Source organism: Ziziphus jujuba, chromosome 7 (genome assembly GCF_031755915.1).
Source record: "Ziziphus jujuba cultivar Dongzao chromosome 7, ASM3175591v1".
Lineage (NCBI taxonomy): Eukaryota > Viridiplantae > Streptophyta > Magnoliopsida > Rosales > Rhamnaceae > Ziziphus > Ziziphus jujuba.
In genome coordinates, this window is record NC_083385.1 from 10112018 (window position 1) to 10136998 (window position 24981).

Below are 24981 nucleotides of genomic sequence, written 5' to 3' on the forward strand. Positions count from 1 at the left end.
TTCACTATCAATTGCTTCCTTCCAAAATGGAGCTTCAGGAGTTGACATTGCTTCTTTGAAGATTTGAGGTTCATTTTCTAACAAATAAGTCATAAAATCAGGACCAAATGACTTAAATGTTTTAGTTCTCTTACTACGTCTTGGTTCATCCTTTTTTCCTTCATTTATGTCTCTTTGAGTTTGATTGCTAGTCATCATATCCTCATGAGACCTTCTTAATGAACTATCTATTTTTCCTATTTTGTAAGAAAAAATATCTTCAAAGAAAGATGTAGTTCTCGATTCTATAATGGTGTTGACATGTATGTCAGGAATATCATATTTATACACCAAAAATCTATATGCACTACTATTTTGTGCATATTCAATGAAAGTACAGTCAATAATTTTAGGTCCTATTTTAACCTTTTTTAGGAAAAGGTACTGCAACTTTAGCAAGATATCCCCCCATTTTCATGTATTTATATGTAGGTTTTCGACCTTTCCATAACAAAATGGTGTAGCTGAACGCAAAAATCATACTTTAAAAGAAATGATGAATTCCTTATTGCTTATGTCTGGTTTACCATAAAGTATATGGGGAGAAACTTTATTGACTTCTAATTCAATTATAAACAAGTATATATATATATATAATTATCTTAAGATTGTTGTCCTAGATTTGGGTTTCTACTGCTAAAACCATAAACACCAAATACACATATACAAGAAGAAGATGATAGAAAAACCTGTTAGTCGAGGTAAGAATTTGATTCTTTGGTCTTAAGATAATTTTTGCCCCGCACTGGTGTTCAACGTATTAATAGATGGCGAATGTCTCTCAGGATACAATGACTACTTTCTGAGAATAGTAGCACTCCAAATTTCCAAAAACAACGAACAGTTTTGTGTTTCACTTTCTCTCTATTTTATGAATGAATGATGCAAAAACTAAAAATTACGACTATTTCTTTCTATTATTGTCTTTTAATCATAGAAATATTAAGTTATTATAGGAATGATTGCATCTATATGAATAAACCCAATGCTTCAGAATGTAATGCTTCAGAATGTACAAAGTGTTAAAAGTTGTTTTATTTCCAATAACATGCACATTTCCACTCTGAAAACGTGTTCATTCATTAGAACATTGTTTTTTATTATTTTATTTATTATTTATTTATTTTAAATAAAATTTTAGAATTTTAAAATATTATGGCAATCAAATAAATAAATAATATTTATAATTTCTATTCACAAATTCCTACATATACTGCCACACATATTATATTACCTTCAGCCACTAAAAACGAACAAAACTAATTTAATTCATAGTATTGCTCAATATTCTAACTAAGAAAGCTTCTTGGAAGTTTCTCATTAAAAGTTCAAAAAGAGAAGGTACAATTAAAATTCCATTTCAGTCATAATGTGTTACAGGCCAAGTTGAATCCATATTCCATAGTCCTCCCTCCTTCACATATTCTATATACCTTGCAAATTCAGGACTAGCTGTTGTTGTCATTTTCTTCTTGCCACGAGCTAAAAATAGACTTAATAGTGGATGTGAATGGCTCTTGTTAACCTTCTTTTTGTGTTTTACCTGAGAACCGTCGGGCAATAATTCCTGCGATAAACTTGACGAGGAACCAAATATTCGAGCGGTCAAACTCCTCGTCTTCTTCAACTTGGCGTCCAACAGACTGACCGTAGGTTCATCAGCTACACCTTCATGATTGCAACAACTTCTCCGTGAACTCAAAGCTCTAAACATGCTTGGCTAACCTCAATAGAAATTATGAACACCAAGAAAGCTTAAAAAGATAAATATACATGGAAAATGGAGGGTTGTTGGTTGGATTTTCAATGATTAGTTCTAATTAGTTGACTAATTACTTTTATCTCACTTCTTCATTCTTTTAATTTACTCATTTTTTTAATGTATTGTGTTTGGTTTGGCCGCAATTGTCCAAAGTATTAAAAGGCTTTTTCACAAGGAAAACATGAAGACACTGGATTTTAAGTTTGACATTTTGTTTTATTTTTTATTTTTTTATTTTGGTTTATTGTAATCCCAACCACCGTGCGTGGAAAATAAATTAATATATTTTAAAGTCGAGCCATCGCCAACAAATGAAAATTAGATATTATATTCCCAATCTCTGACAGCTCTCGAACGTTCTGGGCCGTCGATTGGAAAAATTCTTACTATTGGTATCAAGCCAGCTGGTGCCGCTTCAAATGATCCAATGACTGATGTTAAAAATTAATCACGTTACATGACTAATTGCATAATTTTTTTTTTTTTTTAATTATATTGGAACTTTGTGTAGTCCTGCACAGTTTCTTCTTCCTTTGGGTTTTTGCCTTTAAAGCTTCTCAATCTTAATTGTTTGTGAACTTTGTAATAGAACAAAAATTTTAAAGCAAATGATTAGATCCATATTTCATTTAATTTGTTTGGAGAAGTTATTGCGGTTTTGTTGATGCTTAAGGAGACTAAAAGCTTTTTTTTTTTTTTTGATTGATTATATATTCCCAGACATCCTTTATCTTCTGGTAGATTCAAATCCAGCATAGAAAGCATAGATAAGATTACTCTTACCAGCTGAGCTATCACAGTCTAAGGAGACTAAAACCTTGTTCATCAACTTCCTTAAAAAAGTCCTAAGATATAAAAATGCAAATTTACTCAATAAGAGTTAGATAGAAAAGTTAAATTAATATAAATCTTAGATAAGATTATTAGAGTAGCAGGGGGAAAAATATTAAAATATCCATTAAGTAGTTGCTAGGGAAAAAACAGTAAAACACCCTTCTTTTCTGTTTTTTGGCTTCATTTTTTTTTTCTATTAAACCACCGTGGAAGATCTCATAACAACATTTTTTGGCCTGTTTGTACCCAGCCCAAACCTAGATTGTGAAAAATTCGAATTGAACCAAAAATAGGTCTATTTCAAAAAATTTCTAGCTTTGGTGATTCAGAATTGCAAAGGGAAAAAAAAAAAAAAAAATAGAGAAAGAAAAGCTAAAAAGTTTAAAGGGTGTTTGATGTAGAGCTTCAAATGGCTGGCAGAGAGATATAGAAGAGTGAAGCCACAGAGGGAAGAAGATGGAGGAGGAACGTAATATCTGCAAAAGGTTTTACGTTTTTCCAAAAAAATTTAAAAGAAATAAATTGAGATGTTATGTTGACTATAATATGGCATATTTTAATGTGTGGCATCCAATCACTTGGACTGTTGCCAACTTGGTACCACCGTGATTGGCAAAATTTTCTCCTTGAATTGATCCACCAACTTAAGCTTGCCCATTATATTGGACCAAGACTTGAGCTTCATTTTTATTCCACTCCCATCTTCTTGAATAAATAAAAGGCTCCATGAGTTTGATTTTGTTGTATCCATATATCATTGTTGTCCATTCCCACGAATTAAACCCACTGTCTTCCACAAAAACCTCCTATTTTTTTTAGTAATTAACCAAAACCTACTATTGTTCGTTTATCAGGCTAGCATTCAAAATGACGGCTATAATATTCAGCCACAATGCACGATTATCATTTCAAAAGCCCAAAATTAATTAAAACCCAAGGAAGTGTAAACATGTCTGAACTAGAAGCTAATTCTAGAAGGAAAAAGGAAATATACCAGAGCATCGCTTAGTTACAGACATTGTCTCTTTGTTTTTCACTGTCCCACGTGGGTTTGAAATTTGAATGAAATAGGCCGGTATTTATTTCCATAGTCTGAATTGTCGTTTCGCGTGGTTTATTTTATTATTTCTTTGGATTTCAACGACAAGATTCTATAATGTCTTAGACGACAGACAAAATCAAAGCTACTAAACGTCGATATCACGTCATTTGTTTTACTTTGAAAACTTGAACATCCCTCATGCATTTGTTTTGTTATCATAACAAATCAAAATATTAAAGGTAATCAATTTTGTAAGAAAGAAATTATATAAAGCCGATTAGACCACTAGGTCCTATGACTGCTTTTTCTTTCTTTTTCTTTTTTCCTTTTCTCTTTTTTCTTTGGGACGCTAGTCTGTGTGAGTGTTTGTCATCATTATCTTGAGGCATTGCTGGACACCTATTACAACTACCACACCCATCGTTGTCAATTCTCTTTTATTTAAGGAATTTTTCATCTCCTTTCTTTTCATAATTTACTGAACAATACTGCTGGTGGCTCCAAATTTCTAAATGAAAATCAACCATGCACCTTTCATTTACTTCATTTGCTGCATAACCTTTTTCTTTTTTCTTTTTTTTTTTTTTTTGAGCTTTTTAGAACTAACTGGATCACTACATTTATCTGATGGGCATGATGATATATACTTACTAGCCATATCAAATTACATAATTTGCGGTATGCCGAAAAAAATTATATAATGTGCAGCATCTTGGCATACGTTCGAGAAAGCCAACGCTACCGCTCTTCCGAGTTGAATTTGTTCCAAGCTTCCTGGAGTGCCAAGGAAAATAATAATAATAATAAATAAGAAGAAGCAAGGCTCAATAACTTAAAAGCCAAAATGGGTTTCCGAAGCAAGACATATGGAAAACATACTCCAGACAATTTTTATTATCAGAAAATTCCTATATTAGGTGCATGGCAGAGCTTGTTTACCATAGATGCATACAGAAGATAATTTATTATCATATTATGTGCGTTTTCAGAAATTTAAGTCCCATCTTTCTTGATAAATTAGAATTACGTCAAGCCATGAAAACACAGATTTTAACACACCTTTAGAAGATCAAAAACTTTTTCACATATGTACTTCTGTTGAATATTTGCACCACGTTGTTGTAATTTGTCAGGATGAACACAAAGTGTTGCTTTCCTGTAAGCTTTCTTTACTGCAGCAGCGGTTATGACTTCTGTTAAGGGAATTGGCTGCCAACCACTATCGGGCCCAAGGATCTGCAAATGAAGAAGTCTAATCGAATTAACCACTGACTGAAGACATAACATTTAGTCAGTCACATTCACATGCACATTTGATAACAGCAAAAAAGGTCTAGGATCATTTCATTTATACCTAACCATAACAATTATGTGTAATTGTGTATACAACAGACATGAGGCAAACACAAAGGAGAGTATGACGGTCAATTTTACCAGATTCTTGCAATATGGAATAGCCTCTTAGTTCATTTGATTATATATTTGGATGTGAATATTTTATCATGCATATTAAATCAATTTAATTATAAGATTCCAGTAAAAGAGTGATTTAAAATTGTTAAATGGAATGAAAAACTAAAAACCAAACAAGAATTTCAGACAATTGAAGATAATAATATTAGGATGGCCTCTGAAATAATTATAGACCATCATGCCCAAAAGAAAATGCAGATAAAAAACACATACATATTGCAAAGTTGAAAGTAGAGCACGCAAGTTCCCTTCTTTACCACTTGACCACCTCCTGACATCGGCATCCAGAGTTTCAGCTATCCTCTGCAAACAAATTTAGATCAGAACCAATAAAAAAAAACAGAAAAACATTCCATCTACAAAAGTTTCTTGATGGTGGCAAAAATAGTTACATTTCTCTCAGCTTGCTCTCTCTGAGCAAGAAGATCACGCATATTCTTCTCTGCAAGAGCTTTTGCCTGAAATAGTAACAGAAAACTTAGTATCTAACTATTTTTGACAATCCTAAAACCGTCTGCATATTATATAATTAATAACCACTGAATATCATACCGCACGATCAGCTGTTCTGCGATGTCTCTCTAATCTAGCTCTACATCTTTGAGCTGATTCACCTTCAACTCCTTCGTATCTCTCTGCATGATAGGAAATTTCATGTAGAGAAAACCCAAAGTTTACAAGCAACAAAGCAACAACATTTGTTGAAAGAAATGGAAGAGAAGATAACTAAGATATTTTATAGCCTCAACGAGTAGTGGTAGGAGCTTCATAAATTACATACCACTATAAACTGAGGCATATGAATATATTGGACCCCCTGTACTCTGAAACTGCACGTCTTGTAGATTCTGCCAGTTATTGCCCACTTTAGAACTGTTTTTTGACAATATGAATTTCATTAAAGGAACAGGAATCCATCTTAGAAAGAATTACTTACAGAGGATGAAGAGCTCTGCCTCATGCCATTATTTCTGGAAGAAGCAGAGAATTTGTCTGAAACAGATCTTTGTACTCTCTCTCTTGTCTCATAAGCAGCCCTTTCTGCCATTGCTTTCTCTGCGGCACGCTCTCGAGCCTCTGCTGTAGCTCTTTCTACTGCAGCACGCTCAGCTCTAAGCCTGGCCTCCATAGCTGCTTTCCCTGATAATGACTTCTCCCTGGCCTCTGCACATGCCTTCTCTAATCTTTCACGAGCCTCTGACATTGCTCTTTGTCGAGCTTCAGCTGTTGCCCTCTCCACAGCAGCCCTCTCCGCCCTCTCACGGGCTTCTGCATATGCTCTTTCACGAGCTTCAAGTTTTGCCAAGTCAACAGCCATCCTATCCTTTTCTCTTTCTCTCTCCCTCTCTTTCTCTTCCTCTATCTTTCTGAGGCGTTCATCTTCTAGCTCTCTTTGTCTTTTCATCCTTTCAGTTTCTTTCTCTCCAGTCATAAGGGGTTCTTCAGCATTCTTCTCTTTTCTCTCTGTGGTCTGGCTTGCACCTACATGCTGAGATGATTTCTGATTGTTCTGTTTTCCATCTACCATAGCTGGCTGAGTTGCTTCAGGTTTACTTTTATTTTCAAGGCACTCTTTTACCAGTGGAGTTGGAATGACTTTGTCCTTGTTCCCTTCCTGATTTAAGGCATCTTGGTCCTGCTTTAGATTTTTTGCTTTCCCTTTCCATCCATGATTACATTCCTTTTCTTGATTTTCAGGAATAAAGTCAACCTGACGGAAACCCTTAGTTTTGTCAGTTTTTAGTTGTCCAATACCTGATCCATCTCCTGCCTTCACACTGTCATCAGCAGGAAGTGAATGATAGGCATCTTCCTCTATACATTGGTTCTTACCTTGTTCTAGGTCTCCTTGGGCCATAAAAGCTGCTTTCAGCAGTTTATCAATCAGCACATCAGCCACTTCAAATGCTCCTGATTCCCCACCACTGCCTTCATGCCCAGTGTTCATTTCTCCAGTTCCTTTCTTCACACTGTCATCTGAAGTAAGCGACTCTTCGGTATTGTCCATCCTGAATCGATACTCTTCATGCTCCAAATTCTCTTCCGCTGTGGTAGAAGCTTTCAAATTTTTATCAACTGACAGAGTCTCCATTTCAACTACTTCTTGTAGCCTTTCATTATTACTGGGTTCAGTCCTCTCTCTATTTTCTCCACAAGAAAAGGCCTCTTCAGGAGCCTTCATTGTTCCAGTGATTTTATCATTGTTGGAAGCTAATTGGGTTGCTTGAAAGTTTTTAGTATAATGCTTCTCACATGCCTCATCAGAAAGCCCAAGATCCTCCTCCATGAGCACCTGAACCTTTTTGGCTAATTTTACCTCCTTACAATTTTCGTCCTTGTTCATTCCATTATGTATTTTGTTTAGCCCCTTTAGGTCCCCCAAGTGAATAGCATCTTTAAGCATCTCTTCAGTCTCTTCACACTCACCAGTCTCCTTTGAGAGGTTTTCAATTTCTACCTGCTTAAATGCTTCTTGCAATTTTTCTTGCCTCGCTTCTTCGTCTGGGGCCTTTGTGGATCTTTTCTTGTCATCTTCTTTCTCAAAGGCCTTTAAACTCTTCTTCAGATCATCCATTCCATGAGGAAATTTCAGTATTTTCTCATAATCATCCATCTCGTAAGCCTCTTTTAGTCTCTTCTCATTTTCTTCTTTTTTTCTATTCTCTTTCTGTCTTTTATTTTTTTCCTGTTCAAGAGCCTCCTTTATACTCTCCTCCTTCACCTGCTGTAGAAGAGCCTCTTTCAGCCTTTTCTCGTTCTCCACCTTCTCCAGAACTTCCCTTAACCTCTCGTTTTCTTCCTGCTCGTGAACTGTCTTAACTTGTTTCTCATATAATGCTTGTTCAAATGACTTTTTAAGCCTTTTCTCATTTCCGTCATGCCCCAATGCCTCCTTTTTCCTCTCTTTGTTGTCTACAGTTTCACATGACTGCTCAAGTCTATTCTCACTTTCAGTCAATTTATCAGCTTCCATCGGTTTTCGCTCATTCTTCTTGTGCTTTATAGCCTGCTCACCTTTAAACTTAGTCTCTTTCTCTTTCAACTCTACCTGGTTCTCTTTCTCTTTCAACTCTACCTGGTCCTCGTATATCTTTGATTTATCAGTTCCAGCAATCTTCTTCTTAGTTTGTGCATGCTGTTTAGCCATTGTAAAGCTCTTATCACTTTCTCCCAATATACAAATTTCTTGGGTTATTTTTATCTTCTTCTCATGATCTTTTTGCTTGCCTGCCTCTTTAGCTGCTTGCAATCTTGCAATGTTTTCTTCCCACCCACAAGGTTCTTTTGCTACTTTCTTTTTTTGCTCAAGTTCCTTCAGCTCATGATTTTCTCTAACTGCTTTTACCTTCCTATCATTTTCTGACTGCTGTTCCAATGTTTCCATGGCAGCCTTCTCCCTTGGTCCGTGCTCATGAAGTTTTGTATTTTGCACCAAAATCTTCTTACCATTTGCCTGCTCAAAAGCCTTCCTTGATTCATCTGTTGTTACCAATTCAAAAAATTGTGTTGCTTCTTTCCATTCACTGGCTTCATCAATTTTAGAAGACACCTTAGATGACCCGGATTCCTTCCCCAGCTTCTCTTTTACAAATTTTAGAGAAGCATTTGAAGGTTGTTCTCCTTCTAGGAATCCTGAAGCTTCCTGGGCTGTCTTCCTAACCTTTGGCCTTTCCTCCCTCACCAGTGAAGTTTTTCCTCCATCATCTCTTTCACAATTGCCCTTCACTTTCTCATGTTTTATTCTATTGGATTCATCAACTGTCTTACTCACCTTTCCTTCCTTCTCTTTAATATCTTTCTTTGAAGCCAATTTAACACTACTTTGAGAACTATCTTTTTTCTTCTCCATTAATTCTTTTGCACTTCTCAGTTTTGCTTGAGCTTTCTCCATTGCTTCTTTAATTGCTGCAGCAGAGGCAGCAGCAGATGAACTAGCATCTATCTCTACATCAAAGAAAGATGGTGAACTGCAACCTGAGGTTCCTTCAGACGAAAGCGCGTCATAATTTGAAACAAATTTACTGGGATCTCCCTTTTTACCTTCTACAACAGGTGGTGGTCGAGAGGGCGGTGGCACTTGAGATGGCTGAGTTCTAAGGCTGATTTCGGCTACACGTACAAATGCCTCTTTGTTAGAAGAACCATTTCTTCCATCTGCTCCTTGTAGTATAAGTTCATTTTCAAATGCCTGTCCACGAGCATAACCATTAAGTGGGTTTGGCATAGATTTTCTTAGATGCTTTTCCTTCTGCATTTCCAAACCAAAATCCAGATTGAGATTCTTATCATCAGCCACCTTTAAGGTAGGATTCTCATCTGCTGTCTGTTGAGAGGTTGTAATTTCATCGACCACACAAGTGAATCCACGAACAGCATGCAGTTGAGTCACGTGTGCCATCCCATTCAACTTATCTTCATTGTTTCTTTGATTAGCTTTGTGATAGGATATGCTGAACTCTGTACAGGCATCATCATGGTTAGGACTTCCATTTGAAAACCATTGATCCTTGCCAGAAAGATCTGACTCCCCCGACAGAGATTCAGATTCTGCAGCAGACCTATGAATGATAAAGCAGCAAAAGAAATTTCTATCATCAATACCAACCTTCAAAAAGAAACCAAAAAAAAAAAAAAGAAGGATAAACTGACAACAATTGTAATGTCGCTTGATCCTTCCAAATGAGTATAGAAACAGAAAGTATTGATTGACACAATAACACCTATGTTTCTATACGGAATTTGAATAAGCATATTCTAAATCAATCGATTACCTCATTTTTTCAGTTAATTTTCAAGCCCAGTTACACCCATTATTGCGCAATATTCACAATTAGAAATTCAGAGACATATATAATATCAAATTTAAGAAAAAAAATAAATAAATAAAACCCTCAACTGTGGCAATCTTTCACGCCTATTTTGAACCCCCAAAACTCCCCATTTGAATAAGCATAGGTTACTTATACAAGAATTAGCCATTAACCTTAATCTGCGAGGCTGTTTGATTAGGAAGCTGGTAATGGTTAGCGAGTTTCGCTTAAAAACACCCTCTAAAAGAACATATACACATATATTTCCCAAATGCACAAAAACGTAAACATTTTTAGAGAAGCTCACATGAGAAAAGTGTGAGCATTATAAACCAGAGAACAGTCCAAAGAAGCGTCTTTCCCACATTTATATCTTAGATATTCACACACTTCCAAGAATTTATCAAGTGACAGCACCAAAGCCAGAGACTTTGAGCATGAAACAAATAAGTAAAAATAAATAAATAAATACCACCGTACCAAGCTTCTTCAGAAGAATCATCGTCCCGGCGGTTGGGTTGGTCAACCAAGTCCTCATACGAAATAGCGAAATCTATACCATCAAACCCGCCGAAAATCTCGTCGTAGTCAAAGCCGGAGCTCCTTACATCAAAGAAGACCTCGGTTTCATCGACCGCCGGAAGATCCAGCACTGGAATCGCCGAACCACGGGAGGCGTGAAATGCCCCAAAAATCTCACTGTAGTCCTCCATGCGAGGCGAGAGTGTTGACACGCCGAACTTCGGAGGACCTCCGTAAACGTCGTCGTAAAGAGACTTACCCACTGCAAAGCCAACACCACCACCACCACCACCACCATTGTTACATATTTTCTTCGACAGCGTCACTGCCCCTCTGTTCGGCTGCCTAGAATGCGATAGATTATCCATAAACAAAAAATAAAAATAAAAATAAATCAGCTTCTAGGGTTCAAGCTCTCCAGCGTCAAACTTTTTTATTCTCTCTTTCTCTTTCTCTCTCTCTCTCTCTCTCTCTCACCGCAGAGCCTCTGCAGCACAGTCAGAACTCAGGACGAGATGGACGACGACGAAAAAAAATAAAAAATAAAAAGAAAAAACAGAAAAATAAAAATAGAAAATGACGAAAAAGTACTCGTATAATTGCAGTTGCATTACGAATTTCATCTTTTTCCTTTCTTTTATAATTTATTTTTTAAAAGAAATAAACCGCCGCATAATAAATTATAGAAGTAATAGGCGATTTTACCATAAATAATTTGGAAAAAAAAAGCGAGGAATGACAGGTGGAACCGGTAAACCGGTGACAAACGCGGGAAGTGACTGTTGGTGGGGGTGGTTCCTAATGTAGGGGCATTTGGAATTTGGCTAGAATCTTTAAAATCGTCCTATGTTCCAATCAAATTGTCCTAACATGGGTACAGTTTGCTAACCTGGTTCCCATATTGGGATTTTTGCTGTGGACTTTACAAAGCATGAAGACAAAAAAACCCTCTAAGCACTTGCATTTGTTCCAACTCCACTTGTTTGGAGGTATCTATAGGGGTTTGGATTGTAATATATCATCATTTTGAAGGTCTAAAATTTGTACCCACATTCTCTCTCAACTAATAAATTTTGGGCTTTGTTGTTGTTGTTTTTTGTCTTGACCCTTAAGAATTTATTTTTTGCCTTTATTTAATGGGAGCTCTTGAGCATGTGAAATTGTTGGGTTGGTTTTTATGTTTTTGGTGAGGTTGAAGTCTTCAAAAAGGTCCCCCACAAATGACATCACTTTGCTTTATATGATTTTGATTCTTGGTGTTTAGTCACATTTTTAGTTATAAATAATCGTATCTAACTTTACTTTTATTAAAAACAAAAAAAAAAAAAAAAGATAAATAAACATAAAATTTCCCATCCAGGAATTTATTGTTTTAGTTTTCTATTAACTTTGATTTTGTAAACATTCTAACATGTCGAGCCGTCATATCCAATGACGTTTGCTATTTTTTTTATTATAAATATATATATCATTTTACCTAACAATTGTTAATTGAGAGATTGCTTTCGCAAGCTTGTCAAAAATGTTGATTAAGGGGTGTTTTTCCATATTATACTTTTTTTATGTATAGTTTATTTTCTGGTAAGCCTCTCAACCACAAAAATTTGTTTACTCTATTGTTTATGCTATTTGATATTTATTATAATCATATTTACCAAGAAAAATATTTATTATAATCGATAATTTTTTTTCCATATTTAAATAGAAATTTCAAATTGAAAAGACTATCTCCATGGAAACATAATTGATAATTTTGAGCTTCAAAGATAAATATATATATATATATATATATATAGAGAGAGAGAGAGAGATAAATAGATACAGCAAATATTAGATAAAAATGTACTATTATAAATAATGTCATTTTATTTAAATATATTTAATTATTTTTAAATAAATTTTAATTAAAACAGTAATAACGTATTTGATTTTCATAGTATCATCATTAATTTTTAAAAAAGATTAATTGAATTTTTAGAAATGTAATTGATAATTTAGTTTCTTTTTTGGCATTTGACATGAATAACATGCCTTACCCTATAATGACGATACTATAAGGTAACTTTGGCGTTTTTACTTACATTTAAATCCTATATATATATAATAATGCTATTCACGTCGAATATATATAATCATATATAAATATAATAATGCTACTATATATATATATAAATAATATATACACATCTATATTAATAATGTTAGAGTTATCAAAATGTTTATCAAATTTATTTATCAAATCATATGATAGATTATATAAATTTATACTCATACCTATTATCTGTATATATAAAAAAAGATGTACTGTTTAATAAAGCTACTGTGAAATATTTACTCATAGATGGGGCAAACTCTTCTATTTTAGTTCATAGTTTTTCTTGACTAAATGGTTCATCCAAGAGAGAGATTGAGCTTCAAGCCCTCCCCAATCATATTCGGCCCGAGATTGAAAAAAAATAGGCAATTTATCTTTTCAAGACTGTTATCCCACTAAAAAAAATATATTTTTGTATAATATACCTTATTTTTTTATCATAAATATAGTAAAATCACATTTTCTATTATTTCTTCAAACCTTGCTACTAAGAAAGATGTGCAATATTTAAAATGTCCCATATACGTAGGCGGTATTGAGGAATGTAATTGATTTATTTTGTTAATTTATTCTTTCATTTAATTTTTTATATTTAAGTTATATAAATATATCAACCAATAATATTTTAATATATATTATTTAATAAATATATTAAGTAACATTTTGATATTTATAACATTATTATTATATATATATATATATATGGATGCAAGAATAAATTAGGTATTGGCATTAAAAGGGAAAAAGAATGAGAAATGAAGAGAGTAGTTGAAGAAGGTAAGAATGCGGATAACATGCAAAAGTTCCCCGCATTTGGAAGATTGTGAGCAATAGGAAGTTCCATACATGATTGCATTAATTAGTAGAAGCCTAACTGTCCCCAAGTGGCTGCAATTAAGAAGATAAACATGGGGATGAGGAAGTTTCACCCATCCCAATCATTCAAATAGCTACTGCACCGTTACATTATAACTTAGTTTCCTCTCTCCACACTCTATTGCCCATTTTTCATATAATCATAATATCATATTTCATTTATATAATTTCCCAAGTCAAAAAAAAAAGGTGTAAATTTTTGTTTAACTTGCAAAACCAATATTCCATCATAATTCAACTTAAAGAGGGCAAAAAAAAAAAAAAAAAAAACTTTGGGAATGACTCAGGGCGTCTTAAGAATTTTTGAGGCCCTACGCCTAAAAGGCCTTAATTAAATATTATTTTTAATAAAATAGATTTTTTATATAAAATTTATTTTTTTGGCTTTTTTAATATAAAATTATTAATTAAAATTTTATATTTAATAATAATCTTTTTTAATTAATAAAATTGTTAAATTGTTTCATCTTGTTGAGATATAATTGAACATAAATAAAATTTTATTAATTGTAATTTTGAAAAACTTCTTTCCATTGAAACTACACTAACACAGAATAATAAATCCATGCATTACAAAAGAATTTAATTTTTTTATAAAGTTTATTTTCTCAATGCTATTTTTTATTTATGAATTTATTTTTTCTTTTAGATTTTTAGTTCTCAAAATAAATCCAATCAATTTATTCAAATTAAGATAAAATAAAAAGAAAACAGAAACTATAGAAACATAAAATTTAGTTTTTATAAACAGCAAAAGCAATTGGTAAATAATTAAAATAATGAATTCATAGAAAACAAAAAAGAAAAATTAAAAATATGATGGGAATGAACAATATATATTCATTTAAATAAATAATAATTTACAAGGTTACTTTTTATTTTAGATATATTTGGATCAAAATTAAAAATTACATAGGTTGGATATCTAAATTAGAAAAATATAAAAGATGAGCAAATAAGAAAGAATGAAAATAAATAAGTTAGATAAGAAAAAATGCATAAACAAATGAGAAAAAGTATATAAATAAGAAAAGTATTTATCAAATTTTATCTTTTTTATCATTAAAATCTAATCAATTATGAAATATAAAATATTTAATTGAACTTAATTAGTATTATTTTTCAAAAATGAAAATAATTAAAAATAATTATTACAATAAATGGTCAATTAGAACTCATCAAAAAAATAAACAATCAATTAGAAATAATTTAGAATTCTTTTTAAATCAAAATTCTTATACTTTTAAAATAAACTAATAATTATGTTTTATTTAATAAATGCATGTATATATTATATGTATATAATTTTTTTTGGGCCCCTTTTATACACCAGCCTTAGTGGTCTATGCCTTAAGCCGGGCGTGGGGAATGTTTATATGTTCATTCTATTTATCGGGATGATGAGAAAAATATATAGAAAGTGTGAAAGGGTAAAATATTTATTATTATTTCAATATATTTTGAGTCTTTTACAAGAATACAATGTATGTCTATTGCTTCATAATTAATTTAAGCTTTTCTTTAAGGAATATCTATAATAAATATTCATAATTGTACTTAATTAATTTCAACGACGTTTTTTATAATTTCATTGGTAAATTTTATTGTACAAATTACTATTAAAAACATAATTGCAAATTGTCGTATTTTTAGAATTGATAACCCCTAGAAGCAATATAATTAAAATCAAAAGACATCAAGATTATTAAATTTATTAAGACAATCTCGAAAAGAAAAAGTTGGTTTGGCTATGAAAGATTTATGTACACTCGATGACATACAGATGGCATTGTATTTTAAATTTTTTTATAAAATATAATAATACAGAACATACTCTTTCTGTTTTCTCTTTGTTTTCTTCTCTCTCAATGCAAGTTATCAAACTATTAAAAAAAAAAGAAAAAAGAAAAGAAAAACAAGGTTCTTGGAATCCGAATGTAATTTTACAAAAACAATATTGACAGTATCTTCTTTTGATTACTTTGACCTTTGTTCCGTATAGTCTGTCTTCGCATCCATATAAAGTAGTGGTGTTCTCCTTTTCCCACAGATAAATTTCATTTCTTTTGCTGGTTCAAAGATTCAACGAAATCTATCTTTTAAAAAAATAATAATAATAAAAATAAAAAAACAAAAAAAAAACAAAAACAAAAAACAAAAGTGTTAGATTTCAAATGGGTTTGTATTATTTAATATGCTTCGGCTCTCTTTTTATCCAGAATCACCGTGTTCCACACAGTTGCATGGGTGGGTTCTCTCTATCATCTGTTTCTCTCTCTAAAAAGTTGGATTATTGAAATCCCAGGTTGGCTCCTCTTATAAGCCTTATACCCAATTACCAATAACAAATAAGGGGTGGCTCTTTCTGGGGCCCTTGTGTTGGCCACTTTATGACAGTCATATCGAGCATAACCCACAAAAAGTCATCATTCTTGCCCTTCAAAATTAATCAATTTGTTTGTTTTAATCATGCATGATTTTAATGAGTACATGCTGTATTAGTGACCTCTATTTCTATATTCAACAAAAAGACTTCTATTTCTATAGAAAGAGGAAGTTATCCAATATATGCCACCACCATTTAGCTTGCTATGCTACACCTAATCTTCTTGGTACAAGGTCAACCTAATCTATGATGGTTAATGATTTTAGTAGGGCCCCTTCATAAACAATGTTCATCTTCTTAACTATATATAACTACAGGTTTGGTGCTCTATGCTAAAGTCAATTATATAGGAACATGCTATTAATTTAGTTGGTATGCTTAGTGGGGGGCACATAGTTTGGGCATTAGGGCATACCAGATTGTGTATTTCTGTGTTTTTATTTTTGTTGCAGTAGTGGAAAACATATCGTGGCAAAGAATTGCTTATCAAATACTAAAGAAGAAATACCCCTCATTGGCTTACCAAGTCTTTGTTGCTGATATTGCCCCCAAAAAAAGGTCTTTGTTGCTGAGTGGAAGACCATGATCTTAACTTAAAAGACTCCTCCTCCCAAGGATTTCAATTTTGCCCTCATTCTTTATATAGTCTTTATTTCATTTTTTTTTTTTTTTTTGCTTGAATATTTGCAACAATTCTTTTATCTAAAATATGATAGATACGCTTCTAAAACAAGGGAGTAAATATTCAAATCTCTTTTCTAGATTCCATTCTTAATTACTTGAGATCTATAAAAAAGTGAAAATCTTGAGTAGTGCTAAGTGAGAAAATGAAAATTTTAAAAAAGGTGTTTTATCCTATTGTTTCAACAATTATATAAAAGAAAATATGCAAAATGCTCTGTGGGTGGGGTAGAAATTTATAATAGGGGAACCTATTAGTCCATAGCTAGCAATTGAGGCCCTTTTGCTTTCATCCTATTTGAGATTTATCTTTCTTCTTTATATTTATTCTTTCTTATTCTGGTACTCTATTTTCTTTCCCAGTGATTGAGATGGCAAACAAGATCATCAAAGATTCACGGGAAAGAAAAATAAAAAAATAAAAAAATAAAAAAATAAAAAAATAAAAGGCAGATGTGAAAGGTAAACTGGTAAATACTCAAATATTATACTATAAAAGTAGGAAATTCCCACCTAAGATAAAAATAAAATAAAATAAAATAAGAAGCAGCGAAAAACCAAATTAAAAAACAAAAATGACTGATTATATGCTTCCGAATCATATCTGAATTACCAATGTTTTCCGAGCTAAATTGTTATAAGCCTAAAGAATGAGTGATCAACCAAAAGAATCATAAGGGAAAAAAAAACGTAATAATAAGTTATATTATAACAATTGTACAATTTTTGGATTGAAATAATTATATTAACATGATTTCCATATGCATTTACGGACCCGACAACTTTGACATACAAGTTTTTTTTGTCAATAGTCAATCCCCTTATTTATTTTCTGAATTGCATTTAAAAAACAAAAAAATTTGGGTGAATTTCTGGATTTCTCTAGTCGGCGTAGACATGTCAATGTGTCACTGTTCTTCTTCTTTTTTTTTGTTTTTTTTTTTTTTGTGGGGGGTGGTGTTGTGTTGTTGGAGTGGGGCGTGTGTGTGTGTGTGTTAAATTATGTCATTGTTTTACATCTACTCAAAGACGATGCAAAAACCATCAACTGGGTTACTAATAAATTGTAATAATAATTGCTGTTCTAAATAGCAGGCTTAATCGAGACTTGGGCAAAGCCTTTTCAAGCACACCCCGAGGAAAGATAGCAGTTTGGGCCTTTATGTTAATTAAGACTAGGAGCCTTATTCCCAAGTGCAATATTAGTTGGGCTGATCAGGATACTCCTGCTTCTACTATTTTTTTTTTTTTTTTTTTTTTTTAAACCAAGATTCTCATTCTCCGATGTTATCTCATCCTCCTGCCTATCTATATGGGCTTTGCTGTGCAGCTTATTAAAGTAGCGAGTGTATAAAGTAATTCATATCACAAACAGAGTATTACCAAAAAATATCACAAACGGAGTTTGACTTTTAGTTTATTATTTTTAAAATTAATATGGTTGGTAATTTATAAGCTTTTAAATATATATATATATATATACATATATAAATCGATGATGATTTTTGTTGTTGTTGTTTCTTGAATTCATAACCGTTGTTGGGCGAATGATAATATGACAAAATTTAGTAATGTAGGTTTGTTTTTGTTTTATTATATATTACACATTTTTAATAATAAATTCATAGAATTTAAAATTATGAACAAGTACCATTTTTTTCTCATAGGACATCCAAACTTTATTGAAAAGATATTGGAGAAAACATCATTTTGCACGAAGAAGCAAGCCAAAGACTGAATAATACAACTTTTGGTGAAGATATTTATCTCCAAACAAAGTGAAAAAAAAAATAAAAAATTCATTTTGAAGATTTTGGACCATCACAAAAAACCCTTTTTTTTAATGCAAAAATTTGCAAGTTACTTCAATAGCTTTTTCTAACTCCATACCAAAGTTAAACAAATATGAAAGATACAAAATGAGGTAAATAAGATAAATGAGAGCAAGTTGAGAAGATAATTTAAGGTAATAAGACAATCTATTTCAATGTGTTTTAACAAATAATAATAAAAGTGATTAATTACGCCAAGATTTTTTGGTTAAGGTAAAAAAAAAAAAAAAAAAAAGACAAGGTATATTTATTATTATTTTGATGGCTGGGAATAGAGATGGTTATATTTAACCTATTTTCCCTATCATCCCTGACCATGCAAAGGATCGGGTGGGAACCAGGCAAAAAACATTGTCTTGGGTACAAGTAGGAATAGATACAAGGACTATATATTTAGTGTTAATAAAAATACATAATTTATATTTATATTTCATTTTTTAATACTTAAATATATTTATATATAATAAATAAGATTATATTTTATAAATATTATAATATTTTAAAAAATATATATATACTTTTAAAGTTAAAATTTGTAAAGGAATAAAATCAAGTCAACGAAGTCCATATATAGCACCTGTAAATACGGCTAATACGATTCAAGATCAAAAAAATGTCAACGAATCAGGATACCCTCTCAATTGCTGTGAATTAACCATATATAGCACCTGTCTACTTTTAGAGTGTATGTGAACCAACCAATTTTTTCTTCTTCTTTTTTTTTAATTTTTTTTGGGGGTTAAAACAGCTAATGTTTTCCATGTTTATTCAATGAAGTCCTTTTTTCTTTGGTAATATGTTCAATTTCCTCTTTTATAAAATAGTATTCCATCTATATAATAACCTAAACGTATATCAATCAAAATTAATTTATTTCGGTGTTGAAAAGGAAACGTATATCAATCAAAATTAATTTATTTCCTTTATAAAAGTTGCATTAATATTAAAAATCTCCAAAAAATAATATTTTGAAAAATATAGTTTTATTATTATTTTATTTTATATTATTTTACTCTTTTTTTTTTTTTTTGGGGGGGGAATTCCTAGTTGGTAATGCAACATTTTAGTAAAAGGGAGGACAAGCCGATAGATAATCTAAATTTGACTAGTTTTTTATGTAAAGCATTCATTATCAATAGGAAAATAAAAACAAACGATGAGGAAAGTAATGGCATATACAAAAGGCTTTAAACACAATTTATATTATCGAAGAATACAAGAAACCGTTGTCATGGTTAGATTTCTGTTATCTCATATTTTGGCCAGTGCCAGTGTGCATGAAACAACATTAACAAGACTAATACAAGACAATAATAATAAGCAGAAAAGATATAAAAGAAGAAAAAATGCTGGTTTATATTATTCCGTATGATATTAAACAACAAATGCTACATTATTTACTCAAGATTTTCAAGCTCGAAAAGATCCGAACTTGAACAGGAAACTGCATCGTCATCCCAAAGAAAATCTCTCTGGATTTGACGATAGTATCTCCTAAATTCCTCTCTGGCTGCTTCCTCCACTCGCCGCGTTCTCTCGGACACTTGGAATTCATGCGACCGTTTGATTTTCCATGCAGGCATTAGAGTCGAGCCGACTTCTTGTTCTTCTGGTTCATGCAAGCATTTGTGACCGCATGAGCGACCATTCTCATCCACAATGACAGTCACAGGGTCGAAACGAACGGTTTTTTTAACCCGATCAGGACCACGTTTTCCACTCCTACCAGAAGGTGATTGAACGGCATGGGCGGAGGACGAGCTCTTGGATTTTTTGGCAGTGAAAAGAGAGTTAAGGAAATGAGTTGGCTGTTTCACCTTGCTGTAAATCTTCAAAGCCCCTGATTTCAAAATTTTGTCAAGCTTAGTCCTAGTGTGTGTGCTGTTCTTCTCTGTTTCGGTAATGGATTGAACAGGCTTTGGCGGCTTGGGCATCGGCGATGTGAGTGTCGTGTAACACACAGAGAATGATGGCATTTTCTTTGAACAAAATGAATAGAAGATGACACACAAACAAAATGGTAACAATGAGAGTGTCGTAGTTTTTATGCTTTCTCTCTTCTTCTTCCTTAAGACTTTATAAAGGACAAAGATCCTTTCCATCTCCCTTGATTAGTGCTAAATTTTCTCTTACCCAAGATTTAATGGTTAATTGATTGAATTACGCTTAAGGAAATTAAAATCAGTCACAAAATATGATCAAAATAATAAGAGATATATATATTGTTAATTATAGAAATATGGAAATATATATTAATTGTTAATCATAAATATTGTTAAAATATAATTATTATGGAAATATGGAAATATGGAAATATATTGTATATTATATTTTATTTAGTCTGTAATTTTTTTGGTAAAAATAATCATTTAACCATTCAATTTTACATATCTGTATTTTATTAATTTATTTTAATTCTAAAATCACATAAAAGAAATTAGCACTGATGAATGAAATTGTTTCCAAGTAATGGTGGAGACATTGGCCATATTATATATTATTCTGATTTTAATTTATTTTGTGATTGTTTTTTTCTTAAAAATAATTCATTGGTCCTTTTAACCCTTCTTTTTCTTTTTTGAAAAAAATAATTTTTTCCTGTCAAAAATTTAAGAAAATTGAATTGTCGATTTTCAGCAATAGCACATTCCTCAGAAAATTAAAGAAAACCAAAGCAGTCTCTGTTTACTAATTTTATTTATTTTTTTGCTAACTTGCTCATTTATTTTATTTGCCACTAATGACACATCTTTTTTCTTTTTTTTCAATAAAAAAAAAGAAAGAAAAATCAATTCATTTAATAGGACTTCCAGAAAAGGGAAAGGAGATTGGGGAAGAGAGGCCTTGCTTTCAATGTTCTTTCCAAAATACCCAGAGTCTCAACAGAAAGAATGTCGCAGCAACCAACAATAATAAACAAATCAAAGCAAACATCACATTGAATGAAAGACAGAATTTCTTAATGATCAACGAGTCTAGAGAAAACTGCATCTGATATATAACTTTGCAAGAGGGAGCTGCATGCTTTGAGCAAGAGTACCCCCAAAGTTATAGCAGGCTCCATTTACCTGATTCCACATTTCTTTATTTCATATTCAAAAACGCAATCTAGGCTAAGAAACAATGGAAAGACCTTTTCGGATGACCTAAAACATCCGAACTTGTGTTCTACTTCAGTAATTTTTTCTAAAGAAAGAGAAAGTTCAGTTTCTGATCAAACAGAACAGGATGAGCAGAGCTGAGCTGAGCTGCATGCCACAAATGTACACCATAAGTTCACCTTGACACCTCAGCTCGCCCCAAAAATTATTGGAAATGAAAAGGCAGCTGTTCTCAATAAATCCGCACGTAACAAACTATCCACTGACACCAACTCAAGAGGTATCATATGATGGGTACAATAACACGTTATGAGGCCTTGGGTACTTTATCTGGAAGAATGTTATCAGGAAGGACAAGCTCAGGGGGTGTTTCACGAACAACACCGAGCATTGAATCATATTCCTCATCCCGGCGGGCAAACTTCTTGCGAAGCACCTTCTCAAACTCAATCTCATCAAAGCCTTTTGCATTTTCAGCTTCATGGACCCGTGCCAAATTGGAATAGTTTAGAGCAGATTGTGAAATGAATGCCATTTCTTCTTCTGTCAGCTTTCTCAAGAACTTTGCTGGGTTACCTGCCCATACCTGTTTTTATAAACAATCAATAATTAACGATTTTGAGAATTCATAGTTGAAACCACACGTCATACAAACAAAAAGCTGCATTTAATCAGAGAAGAGTTGGCTCCCTAAGTAAATTAGGGGCATCTTCTATGTGCACTTGAATGGCAGTGGTATAATAGAATCATTAACAAGAAAAAAACTAGATACTGAATTGCCAAATTTCAGGAAAATAAGGAAAGATTGAAAAACCTCTCCACAGGGAACCCTAGTATTCTGCCTAACAAGGGCTCCAGCTGCAACCATGGCATGTTTCTCAACATAAACTCCATCCAGCAAGGTTGCACCCATTCCAACAAATGCCTCATCCTCCACAGTGCATCCATGTAGGATGGCACTGTGACCTGTCAAGTTCATACAGGAAACCATGATGCAATATCCTTAAATGAAACCTATCATGACCGTGTTTACAGCAAATGGAACATGAGAAGAGTCACTCACCGACAGTAACATTATCTCCAATGATAGTTGGTAAAACCTTTCCACTCAAATTAGACTTTGCTACATGAACAAGGGAATTATCTTGTATATTGGTTCCAGCTCCAATATTTATGCTGTTAACATCACCTTCTCGCCAGAAGCAATAATAAAAATAAAATAAGAAATATAATAGAGAAACATATACAAAGGGGTACAAAGCGAGTTGCAGAATAATCAAATTATAAACTTAGAAAAGGTTTCCAGTAAGTAGGTTTATTGACATGTCATAGATGAGAAGAACCAAATTAACCACATTAAATTATCCAAGCTACCCTTCACATACAATAGCCACTGAAGCATTTAGAGAAAATGTGTTTCCTCCTTCCCCCATCCCCACTTTTTTCGTTAAGATTTCAATCGCAAATATGTAACTGTTTGCTGTTTCTCACATCATGGTATGCAAACATAATGTGCTAAATACATAACTTATCATATAAAAATGGATACGTTATGAGTTTGCCATAATGTCTTAACCTCCAGCCATAAGAAATATAACATTTCTTTACCATATTTTATTTACCAGAATTTTTCTTAGTTCCCCTCCCCTGGCTAAATTGGCATGAGATATGATATCAACTTGGCCTACCTTAAAAGCAATAATAGAGAGTTCCAGCAATTTCGTTAAATCCTATCAATAATAGTGCAACGCCAACAAAAAAATTTAAATAAGAAGACTTCCTATTAAAACACAAAACTCTTTGTACAGGCATCCGATGAACATTTATCAGCTCAAAGTTAATTGTAAATGCATCAAACCAAGGTTTAAAGAAGGTTAAACATCTCCAAAATTTTGAATTAGAGCAGCTCACCTCTCAAAACACACCCGTACCAGATAGAGGAACCTCGTCCCACCTGAACGTCGCCAATGATAGATGCACTTGGGGCTACAAATACATCCTTATCAACTACAGGAGCTTTGTCAAATACGTTCATGAGCGTCCGATGCCTGGACACTTAACCCCCCAAAAAGGAAATAATAACAAGAATCAGACAATAAAACTACATGCTGCAAAACCTAAATTTCAGATAGACATGGAACAAAGAGTTCCCAGGAGAAAATCAAACATGGGACAATTGATTGACTGATAATCAAACACCATCAGCCCATTTCTGTAGAACACCGGAAAGTACAAATACTTCTATCAAAATTTATGCCACAAAATCCAGAGCCAAGAACAATGCTGCCGCTGAGCACCTAGATTAGCAATGAATGCAAATTCAACAAACAATATTTACACTGATGGATCCGAACGAAATTGAGTTTTTCCCATAACAAAACAAACTAATCTAAAGCTCAGCATAACTATTCGATTAGAGGTTAAATTAAAGGCACTAACTCTAAAATCGAAAGCGATGTGACCGTTGGTAATTCTAGGGTTTACGAGAAAGAAAGATCGCAGAGTTTGAGGAAAGAAGGGGATTAGGTAGGCTTACGCTGTTCTTGGAAGTAGTAACTGCCTTGGAGACGGCAGCCGAGGCGATCGATTGCTTGGCCGGTCTCACGGATCCAGAATCCGACAGTGTAGATTGCCTTTCCCAAGGTTCCCATCTCCTTCGTTCGTAATCTGTGTTTGTTACCTCCGATTGAGAGGTTTTCTTATTTTGGGGAAATGGAGGAGGTGGCGGGTTCCGGTTGGGAGTTCTCTCAGCGGTGAAAGCAAAGCATTGAGGCAGACAAAGCAGAGAGCTCGATGATGGAGATGAGATATTGGAGAGAAGAAGAGGACTGACTATGCAACAACAATGCCCACACTATGCAGCACGACTGGTGCCCCTCAGTTGAGCCACTCTACAACTCCTCTCTACAGTTGGTTACCTCACGGTTTCTACGTGGCTGTTCTTCCACGTGTAGAACATGTCATCGTTGACTTGCCACGTGGAACTGTTTTCGTTCTTGTAAAAAAGAAACCCCATGTAAAAATGAGGTTCACTGGTAATAAAGCATACTTTAATTAAAAAAAAGAACTTTTAGTTAAATAGTATTTTTTATGCAAAAAATATATATATATATATATTTATGTAATAATATTAATTAATGTAAATAAAATTTGCTTTCATAAATTATTTATCTATGTTCATCATATAAATAAAAGCTCAATATGGTGAAAGGGAAAATGAGAAGCCCAAAATTTTAATTTAATTTTTTGGGGACAACAATAAAAATAAATCTTAATTTTATTTGCCCAAAGGAGAAAAGCAGGTTTACCAAAATCAAATTAACGTACAAAAATTTTAATTTATCATTAGATTTTCAATCTAAAAATAAATAAACGGTATTAATACAAATCATATTTTAGTGAAAGAGTTAATTAATACTTCTCAATAAGAAAGACATTATTCACAAGAGTTTGTCAATTCAAATTCAACGCAAGGGAGTTGCACAATGAGAGTTATGTCATATTGGATCATGTCATATTTAAGATTT

At 32.8% G+C, this 24981-nt stretch overlaps 4 protein-coding genes across 5 annotated transcripts; all 4 read right to left on the reverse strand.

The window, feature by feature from the left end:
- Positions 1-1399: 1399 nt before the first annotated feature.
- LOC107424638 (uncharacterized) lies at positions 1400-1799 on the reverse strand. Its single transcript, XM_016034479.4, has one exon. It carries the CDS (start codon positions 1751-1753, stop codon positions 1400-1402), a length of 354 nt encoding a protein of 117 aa, XP_015889965.1. The 5' UTR covers positions 1754-1799.
- A 2301-nt stretch (positions 1800-4100) lies between these two features.
- On the reverse strand, positions 4101-11100 carry LOC107424685 (auxilin-like protein 1). 2 transcript variants are annotated; one of them, XM_025076487.3, is made up of 9 exons: positions 10442-11100; positions 9192-9709; positions 6088-9095; positions 5932-5998; positions 5703-5785; positions 5543-5608; positions 5364-5453; positions 4737-4913; positions 4101-4451 (listed from the first exon to the last, which is right to left on the reverse strand). In XM_025076487.3, exons 1-9 carry the CDS (start codon positions 10849-10851, stop codon positions 4416-4418), a joined length of 4455 nt encoding a protein of 1484 aa, XP_024932255.3. In that variant the 5' UTR covers positions 10852-11100; the 3' UTR covers positions 4101-4415. The 2 variants fall into 2 exon arrangements, with proteins under 2 accessions (XP_024932255.3, XP_015890020.3); XM_016034534.4 differs by having other exon boundaries at positions 6088-9709.
- Positions 11101-19750: 8650 nt separating this feature from the next.
- Positions 19751-20287, reverse strand: LOC107424637 (protein BIG GRAIN 1-like B). The gene has a single exon (XM_016034478.2). The coding sequence runs from the start codon at positions 20285-20287 to the stop codon at positions 19751-19753; it is 537 nt and encodes a 178-aa protein (XP_015889964.1).
- A 979-nt stretch (positions 20288-21266) lies between these two features.
- Positions 21267-24315, reverse strand: LOC107424644 (gamma carbonic anhydrase 1, mitochondrial). Its single transcript, XM_016034487.4, has 5 exons — positions 23991-24315; positions 23366-23509; positions 22518-22643; positions 22269-22420; positions 21267-22040 (listed from the first exon to the last, which is right to left on the reverse strand). Exons 1-5 carry the CDS (start codon positions 24103-24105, stop codon positions 21762-21764), a joined length of 816 nt encoding a protein of 271 aa, XP_015889973.1. The 5' UTR covers positions 24106-24315; the 3' UTR covers positions 21267-21761.
- Positions 24316-24981: the final 666 nt, after the last annotated feature.

Excerpts from the sequence above, each read along its gene's own strand:
- LOC107424638 (XM_016034479.4), bottom strand. The coding sequence starts at position 1,753 with ATGTTTAGAGCTTTGAGTTCACGGAGAAGTTGTTGCAATCATGAAGGT.
- LOC107424685 (XM_016034534.4), bottom strand. The coding sequence starts at position 10,851 with ATGGATAATCTATCGCATTCTAGGCAGCCGAACAGAGGGGCAGTGACG. Across the intron at positions 5,786-5,931 it reads ATATGCCTCAGTTTATAGTG|AGAGATACGAAGGAGTTGAA; the intron begins GTATGTAATTTA and ends CCTATCATGCAG. Across the intron at positions 4,452-4,736 it reads AAGTTTTTGATCTTCTAAAG|GAAGCTTGGAACAAATTCAA; the intron begins GTGTGTTAAAAT and ends TTGGCACTCCAG.
- LOC107424637 (XM_016034478.2), bottom strand. The coding sequence starts at position 20,287 with ATGCCCAAGCCGCCAAAGCCTGTTCAATCCATTACCGAAACAGAGAAG.
- LOC107424644 (XM_016034487.4), bottom strand. The coding sequence starts at position 24,105 with ATGGGAACCTTGGGAAAGGCAATCTACACTGTCGGATTCTGGATCCGT. Across the intron at positions 22,644-23,365 it reads GTACGGGTGTGTTTTGAGAG|GTGATGTTAACAGCATAAAT; the intron begins GTGAGCTGCTCT and ends TCTGGCGAGAAG. Across the intron at positions 22,041-22,268 it reads CTAGGGTTCCCTGTGGAGAG|GTATGGGCAGGTAACCCAGC; the intron begins GTTTTTCAATCT and ends TTATAAAAACAG.